The following is a 15,456-nucleotide window of genomic DNA, read 5'->3' on the forward strand; positions in this document are numbered from 1 at the left end:
CCATTTACTGATAAGTCCATCCAAGGAAAATTTTAATTTCAGATACTACGTTTTTCACTTCAGATTTATATTTTACTTCAGCCTGAAGAATTTCTTAAAGCATTCTGTATAAAGTCAGTCTGCCAGCAACAAATTCTGTTTTCCTCTGGAAAAGATTTTGTCTTAAGTTTTTCAAGAGATAGGGACTCACTCTGTCCCCCAGGCTGGAGTGCAGTAGCACGACCACAGCCCATGCCCAGCTAATTTTATTTTTTTGATGGGGTTCTCACTAGGTTGCCCAGGCTGGTCACTCATGGCCTCAAGGGATTCTCCTGTCTCAGCCCCCCAGAGTGTTGGGATTACAAGCATAAGCCACTGAGCCTGGCCATTGCCTTAACATCTTGAAGGATATTTTAACTGGATACAGAGTTTTAAGTTAACCTTTGTTTCATCTTTGCACCTTAAAGATGTCATTCCATCATTTTCTTAATTCCATCATTTCTGATGAGGTTAGCCATCACTCTTGTTTATCTGAATGTAATGCTATTCCTTCCCACTCCCCACCTTGGTTGCTTTTAAGATTTTTTTTTTTTTTTTTTTTGGGCAATGTAATGTACCCAGATGTAGTCTTTGTTGTATTTATTCTGCTTGGGGGTTCAGGGAACTTCTGAGATCTGTACGTTGATGTCTTTCAACACTTTGGGGAAAATTTCAGGCATCATTGCTTCAAAGATTTCTCTTGCCCCATTCTCTTCCTTTCCTTCTCTACTTCAAATTACAGGAACTGATAATGTTCCAAAGGTCTCAAACCTCTGCTATTTTTTTTTCTTTCTCTCTGTGCTTTGGTTTGATACTTACTTGCTTGTCTTTTTCAGTCTTTCCTGTTGTGCCTATTTTACTGTTAAGTCCATCCATTTAAATTTTTAATTTCAGATACTGTAGTTTTCATTACAAAGACTTTCCAGTAGGTTTTTATTATTTTCTAATTATTATTATTATTTTTGAGACGATTGCCCAGGCTGGAGTGCAGTGGCGCGATCTTGGCTCACTGCAAGCTCCGCCTCCTGGGGTCATGCCATTCTCCTGCTTCAGCCTCCCGAGCAGCTGGGACTACAGGCGCCCGCCACCATGCCAGGCTAATTTTTTGCATTTTTAGTAGAGACGAGGTTTCACCATGTTAGCTAGGATGGTCTCAATCTCCTGACCTTGTGATCCGCCTGTCTCGGCCTCCCAAAGTGCTGGGATTACAGGCGTGAGCCACCATGCCCAGCCAATTATTATTATTATTTTTTGAGATGGAGTTTTGCTCTTCTTGCCCAGGCTGGAGTGCAATGGCATGATCTTGGTTCACTGCAACCTCTACCTCCCGGGTTCAAGTGATTCTCCCGCTTCAGCCTCCCAAGTAGCTAGGATTATGGGCATGCACCACCCATGCCAGGCTAATTTTGTATTTTTAGTAGAGACTGAGTTTCACCATGTTGGCCAGGCTGGTCTCAAACTCCTGACCTTAGGTGATCCACCTGCCTTGGCCTCCCAAAGTGCTGGGATTACGGGCGTGAGGCATGGTGCCTGGCCTCTCTCGGGTTTTTAATTCTTATTTTTCTGCTGAAACTCCCAATCTATTCACCCATGATCTCTTCTTGTAAATTCTTTTAACATATTTTAACGCTATTTTAAAATCACTCTCATAGAGGTCACTTGTGCATCTGCTTCTATATATTTTCTGTTGAGTATGGTATGGACCACTTTTTTTTTTCCATCAGGGAAGTTGAGTCAAAAGGATCACATAATTTTTCTTCTTATGCTTAGTAACTGTTTATTATGTACTGAGCTTTGGATATATGCTGTGATGACTCTGAATTGTTTTCTTAAGAATGCTGTGTTTTGTTCTGGTTTTAAATTACTAATGGATAACCTTGATGCTGTGAGATTTGATTTTAAGCTTCATTACAGTGAGTTTCTTTCCATTTTATCCTTAGTGCTAAAGCACAGCCTTTAGTTCTAGGATGCTGTCATTCTTCCTTAAGGCATGGCATTTTGGGGGTTCAATGGGAAACACCAAGTACTTACTCAGTCCTTCTTAGTGGAACTTGAATTTCAAACTCTCTGTCCTTGGGCAGCTGCAATCTCTGCTGAGTTCTTTAGACTTTAACTTGCTTTCTCCTGGGTTCCTTTAAATAATCACACTGCACAAGCACAATTTTGGAATCCACCAAGGATTTGAAAGGAATATGTAGGCAGATTTTAGAGCTTACTTTCTGAGGCACTCTCCTTCCCAAAATTTCTAATTTTCAGGTGTTCTAGAAGTCCCAAATGATTCCTCAGCCTATCAAGACTGTCACATTCTACTTGAATTCTATATCCAAGTGAACTGCACAAACTGGAAATTGCCCTATGGGTAAAAGCTGGTTAAGGTGAATCTCTTGTTTAGTTTTTATTTTTTGAGATAGGGTCTCTGTAACCTGGGCTGGTGTGCAGTGGTGTGATCTTGGCTCACTGCAACCTCCTCCTCCCGGGCTTAAGCGATCCTCTAACCTTAGCCTCTTGAGTAACCGGGACTACAGGTGTAGGCCACCAAACCTGGCTAATTTTTAGTTTAGTGTTTTTTTTTTTGTTTTTGTTTTTGGCAGAAACAGGGTCTCCCTATATTCCCCAGGCTGGTCTTGAATTCCTGGGTGTAAGCGATTCTCCCATACTGGCCTCCCAAACAGGCATGAGCCACCGCACCCAGCCTGAATCTCTTCCAATATAGGACTTTGCAGTTTCTACCTTGTTTTGATTGCTCTGCAGAGCCGCCCAATCATTGCTTTCTGTATTTTGTTAAACGTTTATAATTGTTACTAACAGAGTCCAATACACACAACTCCTTCATTATCAGACTGCAACCCCTAAAATATCAAAAGTTTTAAAGTAAAAAAGACAAAATAAAGTTTATCATTTATTTCCAATACATTAGGATAAAAACCCACTTTATGCAACTGTACCCTTTAATTCATTTCTTCTGAAGAAAAGTACAAAAGACCAGACTAAAATTGAAACAAGCATTTAAAGGAAAATCCTTTGACTCAGAGTCCAAAACCGAACTGTAAATGGTTCATTTTACCAAAAGAATTAGTTTTTGTACAAAATATAAAGAATTCTACACTATAAACAAAGACTGCTGTATATGTACTTAAATTAGAATTCTAGTATCTGCTTTTCCTCTAATTCTTCTGGAGTACAAACATATTTGCAAGTCAGAAATCTAATATTCTCAATGGACAGACTGTCTTAGAATAAGCTTTTACCCTTAAGATATCTGGAAAGATAGTACTCATTCTTTCCCTTGGCTCAAAGTCCAACATATCAGTAAGTTTTAATTTAGTTTACAAAACTCTGCCATATTAACATGAAGAGCACACTAATGCTTAATGTTTAAGCATTATCTTTTAGGAAGTAATATACAGAGCTCAACACCGAATCTAAAAGGTCACAATCTAAGTCATTATTAATTCAGAAAACTTCAGCAACTTCTATCTTTATTGAAAAAGACCAAACCAATCCCTTATCTCCTACTATATCATTACTCTATTTTCATGGCCCTTCTATCAAAGAAACAGCTTAAAATAAAACTTGGTTAGAGTTAAGTCATAGAAAATAGTTCTCTAGCACTAGCTGAAGTTCAGACTTGATCAGGAAAGCAACTTCTATACAGTAATGATTTCCTGACTCAATGTTTAAGATAGTATTAACCTGACTTTTATCTCTTTTAACATTTGAAATCTTTGTTATCTAAAAATCTTTCCCAATAGAATTATAATCATGATAATTTTAAAGGAGACAATATATTAAAAGTTGAGCTGGAACCACATAGTCCTTTAATATGATTAGCCAGTTATCCAAGTATCAATAACGTTAATCTCCTTTTAAATGAAAACAGTAACTTTTATGAGCTTAACTGAAATGTCTTAATTTAGAACTTCTCAATTCTTTTCATCATATATATTTCATTACTACCTTTCGTTATCAGTATTTCATAATTGATGCTGTAATGTTTGAGACCTTAAGGGGATACTACCCATCACCTAACATATGCATAGCTCTGGCTTACAAAAATTTTTTTTTCCCGTATTTATCTCAACTCTCATTTTTATTATTCAGGGAGTTCCAAAGTCATGATTTGAAGAGACATGATTTACCTTATGGCTACAAACAGCATATGATCCTAAGAAATCATGCATCTTCTGGCTGGGCGCAGTGGCTTATGCCTGTAATCCCAGCACTTTGGGAGGCTGAGGCAGGCGGATCACCTGAGGTCGGGAGTTCAAGACCAGCCTGACCAACATGGAGAAACCCCATCTCTACTAAAAATACAAAATTAGCTGGGGTGGTGGCGCATGCCTGTAATCCCAGCTACTCGGGAGGCTGAGGCAGAAGAATTACTTGAACCCGGGAGGCGGAGGTTGCAGTGAGTTGAGATTGCGCCATTGCACTCCAGCCTGGGCAACAAGAGCGAAACTCTGTCTCAAAAAAAAAAAAAAAAAAAAAAAACCCAGAAATCATGTATCTTCTATAGTCAAACAAATCTTTAACAAGAGCAAGAGTAAAATTAAAAAGAATGTATGTCTTCATTATAAAGTTCTTACCTAGTAGGGGCAAGTTTTTTATTTTAATGTATTCTTTCAAAACCTAAGAAATCTTTCCTAAATGAAAAATTTTTGTTACTACTACAAATATTCTTTCCACTCATGACATTTTACATAGCATCATTTAAGCACCAGAGAAAAGTTCTGTAAACAAACTTTTAACCAGTAAACTAAGGGCAAATATCTATTTGCCTTTATTACAATATTTAAAAGGCCATGATATGAGTCTCTACTCCCTACAATGACATTTTTATAATGAAAATCCAGGCATATTTATACAAACAAATGGAATTACTGTACATTTTGGGAGAACAAAAGGCAGATCAACAGACTAGAACTTTTGAGTTAATAAAGCAAGCAGAAGGAACCTAGAAAAATGTATGCCATGTATAAAAATTCAGTTTTTTTAAAGTTTCATTGAAGGGATTAATAATTATTAAGAATAAAAGATGGTAGTTCCACTTGCTTATAATTATCCTGTAAACATTAAGAAAGTAATAAGCAATAAATTAGAAATGTCTTAGTTCCTAGTTATTTCCCTTCTCTTGCACTGGAAACATTTTCACAGCAGTTAAAATTGGCTCTCTTAAATATCAGAATAATTCTTGCAGAAAATAAATTCCATCAGGAAGAAGTTAACAGTCTACAACAGATCTCTGACAAATACATTAGAAAAAAAAATACTGCAGGTCACATGAAGACTGATCTACATGTTATATGACAGAGTAACTCAAACCTTCTCTATTCTACCAGATTTGCTTTGTTGCTATTATATTGCTATCTAAACTGTTTGGTAGCAAGGTAATAGAAAAATAAAAGGTAAAAAGAACACAACAATTGTTTAATGTCTGTAGATTTATGAAGAAGAAACTCTCAAAATAAACTTTTTCCTATTACAGTTACTTAGGAAAAAAGTTTCATTTGGCACACTGAATTTATAAAACGAAAAAAGAAAATAAGAGTGTTTGGCATTCCAATCACCCGTAGTTAAGACAACAGTAGAAAAGAAAAGTAGGAGAAATTACTATTTTAAGAAAAAACATCAGAAGACAAACAACCAAATGTTCTTGTGTCTTCTACCATTCACTATCTCTGGAATACTTTCATCTGAAACACAATATACAAATTATTATTTACATTATGATTATATTGGTAAAGAAGACCAGAATCAGGTTTTGTTGTGCTCTAACTTAGTGTCCATTGGGGTAACTGTGACCATCAAGGCAAGGCCTTAAACAACAAAAAATTCCATTTGCATTGTATATTTTGTTTAAGTTTGTTTTGTTTTCTGGTTCATCTTCAAGTTTGGTGCACAAATATGTAAGACTCTAAAAAGTCCTGTAAACTTAGGCTGTTTCTGTAGCCGATGACTGTTCATTGAAGATCTTGTGTTTCCTCTTTTGTTAAGTAAAATGTTCTGCAGGTTTACAAAGGTATTTCCTTAAACAGTGGTATCTCCAAAGTCCTTGTTCCAACGTATGTATGCTTCTAAAGTTTGAGGGCTGACACTGCGTTTTATTTTTTTCAAGGATTCAGTGAAGTCAGATAATCGAATATTTCTCATCTAGATTTTTAAAAAGCACATGACAATACAAATGATCAACAGGTATATAGTGGTTAATGAAATGATGGATTAAAGTAATGATGCTGCTGTTTATTAATGTTATAAAAAATATACGTGTATGTATTCTTAGAAAATTATGTCAGCCATTTAAATATATTTTCTATGTTGATCTGCTACACAAGAAACCTTAATAAATGCTATACTAATGTATTTATTACATGTGTTTAGTTTCATAGGTATTAACATTTGAAAGCATACTATTTTTCCAATATAAAAACAAAACACAATCATTTATAGAAAAGTTCAAAAATATAGACAAAGAGAAAAAAAGAATCACAATTTCACCACTCAGATATGCAACCTCCCCCTCCCAGGTTCAAGCAATTCTTCTGTCTCAGCCTCCTGAGTAGCTGGGATTACAGGCACATGCCACCATGCCCAGCTAATTTTTGTATTTTTCGTAGAGACAGGGTTTCGCCATGATAGCCAGGTTGGTCCTGAACTCCTAACCTCAGGTGATCTGCCCACCTTGGCCTCCCAAAGTGCTGGGATTACAGACGTGAGCCACTGTGCCCAACCTAAAGTATGCATTTTTATATTAATTTGGTCTTATTTTCTGATCTTTTAAATTGCCTTTGGAAATACAGATTAAAACAATGCTGAGTTAATGAATATATATTTACACCTGAGTATTTTTAAAAGGCAAAATGGATAGGTTCACAGAGTCCAGGCAATAGAAAAATTAATAAAAATTTTGGCCAAGCACGGTGGCTCACACCTGTAATCCCAGCACTTTGGGAGGCCAAGGCGGGTGGATCACCTGAGGTCAGGAGTTCGAGACCAGCCTGGCCAACATGGTGAAACCCCGTCTCCACTAAACATACAAAAATTAGCCAGGCGGGTGCCTGTAATCCCAGCTACTCAGGAGGCTGAGGCAGGAGAATCGCTTGAACCTGGGAGGTGGAGGTTGTAAGTGAGCCGAGATCATGCCATTGCACTCCAGCTTGGGCAACGAGCGAGACTCCCTCTCAAAAAAAAAAAAAAAAATTAAGGCAAAATGCAGTTTGGCATAAATGACCTGTGTTAAAAAGCATTACTAGCATACACCTGTATTTTGGCCCAAAAATAAGAAGTTAAAGAACTTTAAACAAAACTTCAACAACTGGTATTTATCTGTATTTTAAAAATTACTCTTAAAAACCCAATCTAACTTCATATCATCTTTGATATCTCCATGAGATATCACCTACACTTGTAACTTGTAAACTAATCTGAAAAATTTTAGCCAAAAAGAAAAAAACATATAGTTAAAATATAGGCTGGTTGCAGTGGCTCACACCTGTAATCCCAGAACTTTGGGAGGCTGAAGCGAGTGGATCACTTGAGCCCAGGAGTTAGAGACCAGCCTGGGTAACATGGCAAAGCCTCATCTCTACAAAATGTACAAAATTTAGCTAGGCATGGTGGCGCACGCCTGTAGTCTCAGCTACTAGGGAAGCTGAGGTGGGAGGATCACTTGAGTCTGGGAGGTTAGGCTGCAGTGAGCCATGAGCATGCCAATGTCACTTCAGCCTGGGTGACAGAGTGATACCCTGTCTCAAAAAAAAACCCCCCAAAAACCCAGCAACCCCCCACCAAAGAAAACCCCATAAGCACTATATGAACCCTGCTTGTTTCCTGTTTAACTGTAAAACACACACTGCCTCTTCCTAAAGGCCAAAGTGTAGAAGAATGATGAATGTAACATGGATATTAAACATGATACTACTAAATAAAATTTATTTGTTATAGAAATTAATATTTTTGTTTTGAGACAGGGTCTCACTGTTACCCAGGCTGGAGTGCAGTGGCATGATCTCGGCTCACTGCAACCTCTGCCTTCCAGGCTTAAGAGATCCTCCCAAGTAGCTAGGACTATAGGTGTGCGCCACCACGCCCAGCTAACTTTTTGTAACTTTTGTAGAGATGAGGGTTTCACCATGTTGTCCAGGCTGGTCTCGAATTCCTGAGCTCAAGGGATCCAACGGCCTCAGCCTCCCAAAGTGCTGGGATTAAAGGCATGAACAACCACGCCTGGCCAGAAATTAAGGTTTTAAAAGATGTTGATGTAATTCTAATTTAAGTCTATAGTTTGATATGTGTATATACATGAAACTTGTATGATATTTTAACATAAGAGACTAATGTATACAACAGGAAAAAAGCAGCTGGTAGTTGGTTCAGTTAAGGGGGGAAATAAGTAGCAAAGTTGTCTTATCAAAACAAAATAATAAAGGAGTTAAAGTTAAATTAGATACACAAGGTACTTAAAAAACAAAGTATATTGTACCCCAATTTATAACCAACAATTTTAGTACTAACCTTTAAAAACACAGAAATTCCAAACCAATTATTTGAACTTCTACTATTATAAACTGTAAAAGATAAGTTGGGTTTTTCTTTTTTTTTGTTGTTGGACATGGAGCCTCGCTCCTGTCGCACAGACTGGAGTGCAGTGGTGTGATCTCAGCTCACTGCAACCTCCACCTCCCAGGTTCAAGTGATTCTCCTTCCTCAGCCTCCCGAGCAGCTGGGATTACAGGCATGTGCCACCACGCCCGGCTAATTTTTGTATTTTTAGTGGAGACAGGGTTTCACCATGTTGGCCAGGCTGGTCTCGAACTCATGACCTCAGGTGATCCAACCGCCTCGGCCTCCCAAAGTGCTAGGATTACAGGCGTGAGCCACTGCGCGCGACCAAGTTGGGTTTTTCTTATCTAAATTTATATATATATTCACTGGTAACTGACAATACACTTTGGTATTAAAGTTGCACCAAATAATGGGTATATAAAATTCTAGTATACAGTTTTAGAGAGCAAACTACTTGTGTTTACATCTCATCCCATAAATGGGAATGACAGAATGGATTACTTTAATCTCTATAATAAAATGCCACTATCAGTTTTATATTTTTTAAAGTTATTTAATGGATCTTTACATAGTGTTTACTACGTGCCAGCTACTTTAAGTGCTTTATAAATATTCACTCATAAGTAAGCAACAACAGCTAAAGGTCATTATCAAATTATTAATACCAAAACCACTAGATTAAAAAGGAACAACTGAATGAAAGTATACAGTAGAGCCAGGCGTGGTGGCTCACACCTGTAATCCCAGCACTTTGGGAGGCCGAAGTGGGCGGATCTCCTGAGGTTGGGAGTTTCAGATCAGCCTGACCAACATAGTGAAACCCCGTCTCTACAAAAACACAAAATTAGCCAGGCACAGTGGCGCATGCCTGTAATCCCAGCTACTCGGGAGGCTGAGGCAGGAGAATCACTTGAACCCAGGAGGCGGAGGTTACAGTGAGCCAAGATTGCACCATTGCACTCCAGCCTGGGCAACAAGAGCGAAACTCAGTCTCAAAAAAAAAAAAAAAAAGTATACAGTAGAACCAAATATTGTAACAATATAACCTGAATATATATAATTAATGGGATGCTCACAAAAGGTACCAGTAATATTCTTCCTTGTAAATCATTCAGTAGTTTTATTAAGCTTTAATTTTTAGTTTTACCATCTAAATTTTTAATAAATAATGTTATGACTTTTAAAAAATGGTGGACAAAATTATATTTTTAGGTGTGGGATTAAAAATTTCAAGTCTGGCACGGTGGCTCACACCTGTAATCCCAGCATTTTGGGAGGTTGCAGTGGGAGGAATGCTTGAGGAATCTGAGACCAGCCTAGGCAACATAGTGAGACCCCATCTCTACAAAAAATTAAAAAATTAGCTGAGTGTGGTGGTACATGCCTGTAGTCCCAGTGACTCAAAAGGCTGAGGCAGGAGGATCGCCTGAGCCCAGGAGCTAGAGGGTGCAGTGAGCCATGATTGTACCATTGCACTCCAGCCTGGGCAACCAAGTGAGACACTGTCCCAAAAAATAAAATAAAAATAAATGAAATTAAATTAAATAAGTTAGAAAACTAAAAGCTTTCAGCCAGGCGCGGTGGCTCACGCCTGTAATCCCTAGCACTTTGGGAGGCCAAGGTGGGCGGATCCCAAGGTCAGGAGATCAAGACCATCCTGGCCAACGTGGTGAAACTCCGTCTCTACTAAAAATACAAAAAAAAAAAAAATTAGCTGGGCGTGGTGGCATGCACCTGTAGTCCCAGCTACTCGGGAGGCTGAGGCAGAAGAATCAATTGAACCCAGTAGGCAGAGGTTGCAGTGAATTGAGATCACACCACTGCACTCCACTCCAGCCTAGAAACAGAGCAAGACTCCATCTCACCAAAAAAAAAAAAAAAAAAAAAAAAAAAAAAAGAAAGAAAACTAAAAGCTTTCTTTAAAAAAAAAATTCACGTATGATGCCTCATCCGACAGGCAACTAAAAGCCTGAAAAAAAAAAAAAAAAACTCCAAAATGTACTTGAATACACTCATTATCTATGTTAACAGTTCACTGTCCCCTCAACAGCTGCTGAACTTAGGGAAATAAAAAATAAGTTACAAATATACAGCTGTCCCTCGGTATCTCTGGGAAATTGGTTCCCCCATAGATAGCAAAATCCACAAACGCTTAAAGTCCTGTATATAAAATGGTGCAGTATTTGCATACAACCTACACAATCCTCCTGTATACTTTAAATCACCTCTAGATTACTTATAACACCTAATACAATGTAAACGCAATGTAAATAGTTTTTATACTATATTGTTTAGGGAATAATAACAAGAATAAAAGTCTGTACATGTTCAACACAGATGCTTTTTTCTCCCCAAATATTTTTGATCTACAGTTGGCTGAATCCATGAATGCAGAATCCACGGATAGGAAAGGCTGACTGTAATTCAAGCCTGATTTCAAAATTTTGCTCACAGAGTTATGACCATTCTGCATACCCAATTTTGTATTTTACATGCAACTTTTTTCAAATGAAATGCTTCAGCATCTCATAAGGAGGTCCTCCATATTAAGAAACGGTAATAAATTGGCCAGGCACGGTGGCTCACGCCTGTAATCCTAGCACTTAGGGAGGCCGAGGCTGGCGATCGCCTGAGGTCAGGAGTTCGAGACCCACCTGGCCAACATAGTGAAACCCCATCTCTACTAAAAATACAAAAAAAAAAAAAAAAAAATTAGCCGGGCGTGGTGGCCCATGCCTGTAATCCCAGCTACGCAGGATGCTGAGGCAGGAGAATCGCTTGAACCTGGGAGGTGGAGGCTGCAGTGAGCCAAGATCGTGCCACTGCACTCCAGCCTGGGCGACAGAGCGAGAGTCCTTCTCAAAAAAAGAAAATTAATTAATTAAAAAAATAAAGATTATTGAAAAACAAATAGAACATTCTTAAAGGATTAACCTATAGTTATAGGTTATTTTTATTGTATAAAACCCCACAAGTTTCATATAATTTTTTTTTTTTTTGAGACAGGGTCTCACTGTCGCCCAGGCTAGAGCGCAATGGTGCAATCTTGGCTCACTGCAACCTCTGCCTGCCAAGTTCAAGTGATTCTCCTGCGTCAGCTTCCCAAGTAGCCAGGACCACAGACACATGCCACCATGCCCAGCTATTTTTTTTTTTTTTTTTTTTTTTTGAGACGGAGTCTTGCTCTGTCGCCCAGGCTGGAGTGCAGTGGCGTGATCTCGGCTCACTGCAAGCTCCACCTCCCAGGTTCACGCCATTCTCCTGCCTCAGCCTCCCAAGTAGCTGGGAATACAGGCACCTGCCACCACGACTGGGTAGTTTTTTTGTATTTTTTAGTGGAGACAGGGTTTCACCATGTTAGCCAGGATGGTCTCGATCTCCTGACCTCGTGATCCGCCCGCCTCGGCCTCCCAGAGTGCTGGGATTACAGGTGTGAGCCACCGCCCCCAGCCTAATTTTTTTGTATTTTTGATAGAGACAGGGTTTCGCCATGTTGGCCAGGATGGTCTTTAACCCCTGACCTCAAGTGATCTGCCCACCTCGGCTTCCCAAAGTGCTGGGATTACAGGCGTCAGCCACCGCACCCGGCCTATAATTTTCTTCTGTTGGTATTTACGTAATATGATTTGATAGAAAATGACTTAATGTCTATGTATATATGTTTTGTCTATTACCAAAAAAAAATTTGACTGAGACTATTTCATAGGTTTCCATATTTTGAAATGAAGCAAAGTTAATTTTTTCTAGCTTCTAATCAACTAGAAAAATCCATTAAAAAAAATTTGTCCCAAGCACTCTGAGAGGCTGAGGCAGGAGGATTACTTGAGGCCAAGAGTCTGAGGCCACCCTGGGCAACAGGGAGAGACACCATCTCTACAGAAAATTTAAAAATTAGTGGGGTGTTGTGGCACTTGCCTGTAGTCCCAGCTACTAAAAAGTTTGAGACAAGAGGACTGCTTGAGACCAAGAGGTCAAGGCTACAGTCAGCCACGATTGCACCACTGCACTCCAGCCTGGGAACAGAGCAAGACCCTGTATCTCAAAAAAAAAAAAAAAAAAAAAAAGGCAGGGCATGGTGGCTCATGCCTGTAATCCCAACACTTTGGGAGGCTGAGGCAGGCAGATCATGAGATCAGGAGATAGAGACCATCCTGGCTAACACAGTGAAACCCCGTCTCTACTAAAAGTACAAAAAATTAGCCAGGTGTGGTGGTGGGCGCCTGTAGTCCCAGCTACTAGGGAGGCTGAGGCAGGAGAATGGCGTGAACCCGGGAGGCGGAGCTTGCAGTGAGCCGAGATTGTGCCACTGCACTCCAGTCTGGGCGACAGAGTGAGACTCCGTCTCAAAAAACAACAAAAAAAACCCAACAAACAAACAAAAAAAACAGCCAGATGCAGCAGCTCAAGCCTGTAATTCCAGCACTTTGGGAGGCCAAGTTGGGTGGATCACTTGAGGTCGAGTCTGAGACCAGACTGGCCAATATGGTGAAACGCCCTCTCTACTAAAAATACAAAAATTAGCTGGGCTTGGTGGTACATGACTGTAGCTACTTAGGAGGCTGAGGCAGGAGAATAGCTTGAATCCAGGAAGTGGAGGTTGCAGTGAGCCGATATCGTGCCAGACTGTCTCAGAAAAAAAAAAACAAAAAACAAAAACACACACACACACACACACACACATTCATGTATGTATGTCTTACAATATAGAGGACAAAAAATATCATTGTAAAATACTATACCTCACTGGCAGACATATTCTTCACCTGTTCTGGTTTTAGTTCTGTAAAACATAAAAGTCAGGCGCTTAAAAATATATACATTTTGCAGTTTAAATTGTTGAAGGACAAAACCAAGTACAATGATCTACATGTATCTATTCAGTACAAATCATTATATTAAAAGAAAGAGACACGTTAACTTTGAGAGCACATACAATTTATAAATGCTTAGAAGAGAATATTCCTTCGTAGGAATAACTGGAAAGTGTTCAATTTCTTGCATACTGCCCAAAAACAATAGTTCACAAATTTGAAAGGGAACTTAAAAGAATGCAACTTGATCTTTACAAAATGCATTAGTCTTTTTTTGTTTTTACTCTCACTTTATGTATTTACTTTTTTTTTTTTTTTTTTTTGAGACAGAGTCTTGCTCTGTTGCCCAGGCTGCAGTGCTCGGCTTACTGCAACCTTGCCTCCCAGGTTCAAGCGATACTCCTGCCTCAGCCTCTTGAGTAGCTGGGATTACAAGCGCGCACAACCACGCCTTGCTAATTTTTGTATTTTCAGTAGAGATGCGGTTTCACTATATTGGCCAAGCTGGTCCCGAACTCCTGACTTCATGATCCACCCATCTCAGCCTCCCAAAGTGCTGGGATTACAGGCGTGAGCCACCGTGCCTGGCCTATTTATTTACTTTTTAAGACAGCAGCTCACTCTGTCACCCACCCAGGCTGGAGTGCAGTGAGTGGCATGACCATGGTTCACTGCTGCCTGGACCTTCCAGGCTCAAGTGATCCTCCTACTTCAGCCTCCCGAGTACCTGGGATTACAAGCGCATGCCAACAGGCCCGGTTACTTTATTATGTTTTTTTGTAGAGACAGAATCTCCCTATGTTGCCCAGTCTAGTCTCAAACTATTAGGCCCACACGATCTTCCCACCTTGGCTTCCCAAAGTGCTGGGATTATAGGCGTGAGCCACTGCACCCGGCCATTTTCTGTACTTTAATGGATGCGAATCTTTTTTTAAACCCAAATTTTGTCTACCTTAGAACAGCCAAAACGTTCTAAGAAAATACAACTCATTTATGCATTAGCTACTGTTTCTAAATCCGCTATCTCAACAAGATTTAAGCTCCAGCAGAAAGATAATTTGTTCATCCAGAGTTTCAAAATATACTCTCAAGATTACATTTTTTATTTTGCAAAGTAGCAGTTCTTAATCAGTACCCTATTTCACTACGGGAGGTGTTACTGGTAATTTTTAACTAGTAAAACAAAAAGGTTTTGTATAATGTAGGCTTTTAATGCAAATTACAGTAGACACTATGATAACATCTTTCTCATACAACTACATTCAATTGTACTTTCTTGAATGAGAGAAAAGGGATGGAGCTATTATGATTATTTTATCATCATAGCTAATAATCTGAGTGCACACCTGAGAGCATCAACCATCCACTACCCATGCTGGCTGTGGAAATGTAGCTGAAAATATCTGTGTGAGTTTATCCTAACCTAACCTAAAAAGAATTGGTCATGGTATTTCAGAATCAACCAAGTAACCTGAATAAAAACATAGCAATAAATATTTTGCTGCAGTTCCTCAAAAGATATAATTTAAAAAGTGAAAACTTCCTTACATAATTTCCTTTAGACACATTAATTTCCAATGATGTCAGAATATTGAAGAGCCAGAAAACAGATAAGAACATTTTCCTTACATTATTCTTTTTTGTTTAAAGTTTTTTTTTTGAGTTTTCTGCTGCTTACTTACTATCAAGAAATGAAACCTCTTGCCTAGAACAGGGGTCACAGTCTACTGGCTCATAGACTGTTTTTTGTATGATCTGTGAGCTAAGAATGGTTTTAAGGCTGGGCATGGTGGCTCATGCCTGTAATCCCAGCACTTTGGGAGGCCAAGGCAGGCTGCTCACTTGAGCCCAGGAGTTCAAGACCAGCTTGCGCAACATGGTGAAACCCTGTCTCTACAAAAAATAAAATAAAATAATTATCTGGGCATGATGGTGCATGCCTATAGTCTCAGCTACTGGGAAGGCTGGGTGGGAGAATCACCTGAGCCTGGGGGGTTCGAGGCTGCAGTGAACTACGATTGTGCCACTGCACTACAGCCTGGGCAAGACAGTGAGACCCTGTCTC

At 39.3% G+C, this 15,456-nt stretch overlaps 1 protein-coding gene across 4 annotated transcripts in view; it reads right to left on the reverse strand.

Annotated features, from left to right (window-relative positions):
* Positions 1–2,904: 2,904 nt before the first annotated feature.
* Positions 2,905–15,456, reverse strand: part of SPAST (spastin) — a 91,349-nt gene continuing 78,797 nt past the window's right edge. For all 4 annotated transcript variants that reach the window (XM_054548247.2, XM_024242176.3, XM_024242177.3 and 1 more), the window contains 2 exons: positions 13,320–13,360; positions 2,905–6,168 (listed from right to left, as the gene is read on the reverse strand). In XM_054548247.2, coding sequence (XP_054404222.1) covers positions 6,046–6,168; positions 13,320–13,360 — 164 coding nt within the window. In that variant the 3' untranslated portion in view covers positions 2,905–6,045. The remainder of the gene's footprint in view (positions 6,169–13,319; positions 13,361–15,456) is intronic.

The sequence above is a fragment of the Pongo abelii genome, chromosome 12 (assembly GCF_028885655.2).
Source record: "Pongo abelii isolate AG06213 chromosome 12, NHGRI_mPonAbe1-v2.0_pri, whole genome shotgun sequence".
Classification (NCBI taxonomy): Eukaryota; Metazoa; Chordata; class Mammalia; order Primates; family Hominidae; genus Pongo; species Pongo abelii.